General features: G+C 52.1%; 1 protein-coding gene across 1 annotated transcript in view; it reads right to left on the minus strand.

Annotated features, from left to right (window-relative positions):
• TTC9 (tetratricopeptide repeat domain 9) overlaps window positions 1-4,605 on the minus strand; it is a 28,250-nt gene extending 23,645 nt beyond the window's left edge. Inside the window, exon 1 of the mRNA XM_075713073.1 lies at window positions 4,236-4,605. Coding sequence (XP_075569188.1) covers window positions 4,236-4,605 — 370 coding nt within the window. The remainder of the gene's footprint in view (window positions 1-4,235) is intronic.
• Window positions 4,606-6,000: the final 1,395 nt, after the last annotated feature.

The following is a 6,000-nucleotide window of genomic DNA, read 5'->3' on the forward strand; positions in this document are numbered from 1 at the left end:
AATTAACAAAGCCTTCCTGTACTCTCAAGAGGTCATAAACATAGATGGATAAACTGAGGTTTGAAGAATGAAAAGATTTGGTGAAGATAATACAACTGGTTAGCGCAGAGAGGGAGGATTAGGAACCCAGATCCCCCAGCGCCACTCCTCACCCCCAGTTCTCTCTCTGGTTCCATTTCTCCTGCCAGGATTAGCTCCAGCATTTCTGCATGCTTAGGAAAACCAGCAAAGGTTTGCTTATCGCACTGCAACATTCCCTCACCAGAACAGCTTAAAACTATGCTTACCCTTAGCATTTTGCTGCTTTGGAACAACTAAGACTTGTTTTTCTCTGCAGAGCAGACATAGTCCTTTTGATCCTGTAAACTTTTAGGTAGTAATGCCAGAATAAAATGATCATTGCATTTAATGAGAGTAATGGTTGCATTTGTAGGAGGTAAATGATCCCTACCTGCATGCAGTACATAAAGCATTTAATCTTCTTCTAGATCAAAGATGCTATAGGAGTGGAAAGGAGACTGAGACCTGAGGGATCTTTGGCCAGTTTGCTTTTCTGCAGGCGTTCTTCATACATTCATCTTTTTTTAAAAGAACAGAAACCACTGATTTGGGGGAAACTCAGTTGAATGCATCATCAGGGTGAGATTGTGGTCCCTGTTCTTTATTTTTCAATAGGGCTGAGAGAGGCAAAAAGAGGTCAAGTGACTTCCTCAAGGTCAGAGACCGTCAGTGAGTCATAAAGAAAGGACTGTTTGCCTTACAGCCCGGCATTCATTCCGCGAGGCTCTATGCTGTTGGTTGGCTTTTTCTTTGCCTACCCTAGCAACTTCTGGGAGCCTCGACCATGCTGCTGCTCTTACGTCCAGTGACATTTATCGGAGAGGCCTGTGGTAAAATGATGGGGTTTCAGGCAGGCCCATGTAAGAACATGGCAGCACTGGATTTTGCAGATGTGAGGGGGCTTAAACCGAAGCCCAGCTAGTAGCTTAGTGCAAGAAATGTGAGCAGCACTGCCAGTGGCAAGCGGTGAAAATCCTATGCCGATTTAAAATAGTTAAAAAAAAAAAAAAATCACAAGAATTTAAAACCCAGCAGATTTGGGATCCTTTGAAACAGGCTAAATAGTTTAGGTTGTGGCGGTGCCACACAACTCCACAACAGGGACCTTTAGAAAACACACCGCATATTGTGGGGCTCTGATTAAATACAAGAGCTGGCCACCCCACCTTGCAGCATGAGAATTGCCTGTTGAAGGTGCTTTACAAAAGAAGCGGAGCTAAACAAGAATCCGTGTGCACGTTTGTGCCTAAATTTACATTCTGCAAGGCAATACAGGCACTGACAACAGTTCAGTGTTTGCCCACATGTTCTCACTCATGTAATCAGTCGGATTGAAAAAAAAAAAAAAAACCAAACAACCAAGCCTAGCCTTCACCCATGAGATTGCCCCAAATCCCCTTTGGGTGTGCATTTCTCACCTGCTCATTTGGCTAAGTGCATATCTATCTATAGTTGATGCTCTCCTCTGACTGGTATGCTGCATCTAAACAAGTAATTGTGTGTGCATGCATCTATATTTGTGATGCAAAACATCTTTGGCAGGTGGATGTGTGGTGGCCACATGAAAAATGACAGTGCAAAAGCAAGGTGGGCTTCTTAAATGCTAAGCTTAGAGAGTAAGCAGAGATGCTAAAAGAACTTGATAATAAGGACACTCAGATGACAGCTGCTAATGCTACCAGGTATAAATCAGAGCTAAGTGAAAAACTGCCTTCTCTGGAATTAAGATGTACTGCTGTTATGCTCTCTGCACTGTGCAGATTTATTTATCTTAAAAACAGCTCTAGGCACCCATTCAGTGCTCAGAAGCAAAGCTCGCTGCATCTCCTCTCCTCCCCATGTTGACTAACACTGACTTCAACTCTAACAGTATGCGCTGGTGCCTCTGCTAGAGCGCGCTGTGCAAAGAACTGGTGGCTTCTGCTGCACCACACTTAGAAAATAAAGTCCCACTGCTGCACCTCTTGAAGTTGCTATTAGAAAGGTATACTAATTATTATGACAGTTCTGGGGAAGTACCTTCCCCCTCTTCCCTTCCCTTCAGACACGAATTCACAGATCGTCCTGCTAGAATGGGAGCTCTGGGACTGGGCTAGGAGGCAACACTGCAATTCCAGTTTAAACTGCACACTCTGCTCTCCAACATGCAGGGCATTTCTTGAAAATTGCTTGCAGCCAGCCCAGCAGACACACATGAAGCTACACATTTCTGAGACAAACGCTGTTCTCTGCTCTGTGCATGCCATCCACTGAAAACATGTGACAAGCGTCTGTGCAAAATGACACCTTGACCTGCTGTGAGGTTATCCCAGGAAAAGCACTGCTTGCAACTCCAGCGTTAATTATACTCATCTCCTCCTGTGTTCACACTGGTTAAATTTAGGAAAAAATCTGTTCAAATCTAGGTTAAAGATGGAGCACTGTTCTCATGCTGTCTGATCGCTACTGCCGACAAAATCAAATACAACCAACAGTGAAAAAAATTCCCTGCAAAAACCTGAAACAGCAAATAAATGAGCTGGACAATGACCACAGGACAATGTTGTCAGCAGGAGCAGACACATTTCTAGCAAGTGGAACTTGTGTACTCAGCAGAAAGCGCCACAGAAGCGAATCGCACCCCTCCCTCCCACTTCATTTACCTTCTACCTACCACGTCTCATTTGTATCTAGCAGAGATCTTTCCCATGAGTACTTTTGCAGTCCCAGGAACTCGCCAAGCTATATTGTTCAGAGTATTATGGGCTCTTTGTATAACCCTGCCAATCTAAATGATCCTTGCCAAATACAATGGATTTTAATAAATCTGTGAACAGAAATTTGGAGAGAGACAAAATTACAGCTGTGCAATTATGTTATCGGTCTGGAATCTCACCTGCCTCTGCCTCTATGCAATTTCAACAGGCTTTTGAAGGAAGAGTATTTGAAAACATGATGAAAGGGGGCTAAATTGTGCCCCCCCATTACATTCCAAAAGGCATATCAAGTATAACGGATTGGCATGGATTTAAGACAAGAGAAGATTCTGGCTTGGTGTTTCAAACCATTTGCTTTATTCTGCACCTTTTTTAGCACTGGACAACAGGAAACAAAGCTAACCAACTCTGTCTAGAAAGCCAAAAGCCAAGTGATGGTGACAGCTGACACACTAAGGTCCTGATTTTCGCCATTTTTCCCCCCAAGAATATAAAGGGTAACGAGTGACCCTTCATCCTTCTGGAAAACAGCAGCGTTCTATTAATGTCGTCGTTTTGTACAACTTGTTCAGGTTATGAACACTCACTTCACTGTTATGTACCTAGGCACAAGTTTTTGTTTTACAGATGCTTTCAGGCTTGGAAAGAAAAAAATCCATGCGCTGCTAGGGAGCAAAAATAACCTCTGATCCTGCAGTTCTTGCTTGGGTAAAGCTCCTTGAAGTCAACAGGAGTTCCATCTCTGTAAGGACTTCAGAATCAGGCTACTAAGTAGTTAAACCCCCCCCACCCCACCCCTCCCCTCCATCTTCCTGCAGCGCTTCCAAACAGATGGCAGGGAGCAAAGGGAGCGATGATCAAATGTCTACTGACCACACTGGTGACTGGCGGCCAGCGAAAAGCCAGGACTGTATTTGCTTTCAACTTTCATTGCTAAGAGGCCAAAAAATTCTTTTTATATCGAGTACTATTCGGAGCTATTGCAGCAGCGCCGAAACCCTTCCCCTCCCTTACATCAAACGTGGTAGAAGGAGTCTCTCTCCCTCTCTGTAATACTGTTAATTACAGGCAGCAGGACTGGAGCTGTGGTGAAGGGACTGAAGGACATCTCGGGCTGAGGGAAAAACGGCAGCGTGCAATCTTGAGCCACAATTTCTCTCAGTCCGAGCATCCCACGGGAGGCGCCGCCGCCTTTTCACCTGCCTCCCAGGGAGGAGGACACGGGGGTTAACCAGCGGCCGGGGAAGGGCCGGGGGGCTGCGGGCGAGCAGCGGCCTGGCCCTGCGCCCCCTCCCCAGCGCTCCCAGGGCAGCCGGGCGCCGGCAGCGCTGGCGTGCCAGCCGGGAGACGGAACATAAAAATGGAAGACAAGGGAAGGAGGTTAAACGAGCAGGGAAGCGAGGCAGGGCGACGCTGCGGAGGGGAAGGGAGGTGTGCGCGGCGCAGGTGGGGGTCCCCGCCGCCCCACGCCCCGCTGACCTGCCAGGCTGTTGTAGCAGTCGACCTCGATGGCCTCCACCGCCTGCCGCTGCTCCTCGCTGAGCCCGCCGGCGGCGGCGGCGGCGGGCGGGCGCTGCCCGGCCGGCTCCTGGCTCAGCAGCAGCAGCAGCGCCTTGAGCTCCAGCAGGGCGCGGTGGTACTTGCCGATGGCCTCCCGGAATTTCTTGTCCTTGTAGCACTGCGCCCCTTCGCTCTTGAAATCCAGCGCCCGCCCGATCAGCTCGCCCGGCTCCGCGCTGCCCGCCGCCGCCGCCGCCCGCGGCTGGGCGCCCCCGGCGGGGCCGTGCCCATCGCCCGCCCCGCGGCCGCCGGCGTTCAGCTTCCCCGCCGCCGGGCTCGCCCTCTCCATGGCCGCGGCGCCGCCCGGCTCCCGCGCCGCCCTACGCGGGCGATGCCGCCGCGCTGCCGGCCTTGCCCCCGCGCCGCGCCCCGGCTCCGCCGCTCGCTCCCATCCTCCGGCGGCCGCCGCTCCTCCTCCCCCGCCCCGCCGCCCGCGGGGCGCCCGCCTCCGCCCGCCCCCGCCGCCCGCCGCCCGCCGCGGGCACCGCCGCCCCTCGCACCGCCGCGACCCCCGCCCAGCCCGGCGCGGCGCGGCGTGGGGCGGCGGGGGCGAGGCCGCGCTGTGGGGATGCACCGGCGCCGCTCCCCGCTCTCCGCGCCGGGCCGGCAAGGGGCGAGTGCGTGCCCGGCCCCCCGATCCCCAGGCTGGCCATCCCCAATGACCCCCCGCCTTCCCCCCGCTCTCCCTCGGGCTGCGCCCCCTCCAGCCCCCGGTGGCCGAGTCCCTTCCCCTCCCTGTGCCTCGCCCTCCTGCACCTTAGGGCCTCAAGTCCCTGTCTGCAGGCTGGGATCCCATCTCCTCCTTTCCCCTCCTCGCCCCAATTTCCCTTCTCCTGCGCCTCTCCCAGATCCCACCAGTGGCCACCCACCACCTACCCCTGCTCATCGTCCTTCAGGGTGTTTTGGTGTGCGTACTCCGTATCGCTGGGCAAACAAGCACGAGGCAAACAAGCCCGCTGCATCCTCCGCACCGGGACAGAAAAAGGAAAGGCCCGGCAACTGCCCCGGCACCAGCCACTTGGCGACTTTGATTTTCCCGAAGCGGGTTTTCCCATGTGCTGCTGAAAAAGGGGTCGATGCTCACTGAGGCCTGGAACGTTGCCTGGTTTGGGGGTTTCGGTGGGGAGCAGCTCTCCTCGTGCAGATGAACAGCGGAAGAACTGCTCCCAGCACCAGGCTTTGCTTTGCTAGGCCAACCACCACGTCTGCATTGTGTATTACGGCAGTTTGATGCGTCCTGGGAGCATTGTTGTGCCAAGATATTTTTTTTGTATTTTGTAGGTCGTACCTCCTGCTTAAAAATTAGAGGATGGATGAAAATATAGTGAGATTTTTTTTCTCAATAATACATTGGGAGGCGTCTTTGCATGACCAGTGTAACTTTTACATGGTAAAGCTACAGCTGTGGTACAATGTGTTCAAGCTTCCCTCTGCAACCAGGAGGACATTTTAAAATGGAGACTTGAGTTTCTCTTTGAGATCTGTCCAGCCTAGTATAATGGCATGTGGTGGTGCAGTGCTGGGCAAACTCGGGTAGCTGTGAAGCACGGCTCCACGTGGAAGGTATTAATGCAGGTCTGGAACTGGTGCCTGGATAATTCCTGGTTAGCAGGGCTAATTAGTTGGGCTTTATGCATCAATAATGTGAGTCTGCTGCTGCTAGGTTTCTGGACCTTGTTGAGGT

Source organism: Pelecanus crispus, chromosome 6, assembly GCF_030463565.1.
Source record: "Pelecanus crispus isolate bPelCri1 chromosome 6, bPelCri1.pri, whole genome shotgun sequence".
NCBI classification, from domain to species: Eukaryota; Metazoa; Chordata; class Aves; order Pelecaniformes; family Pelecanidae; genus Pelecanus; species Pelecanus crispus.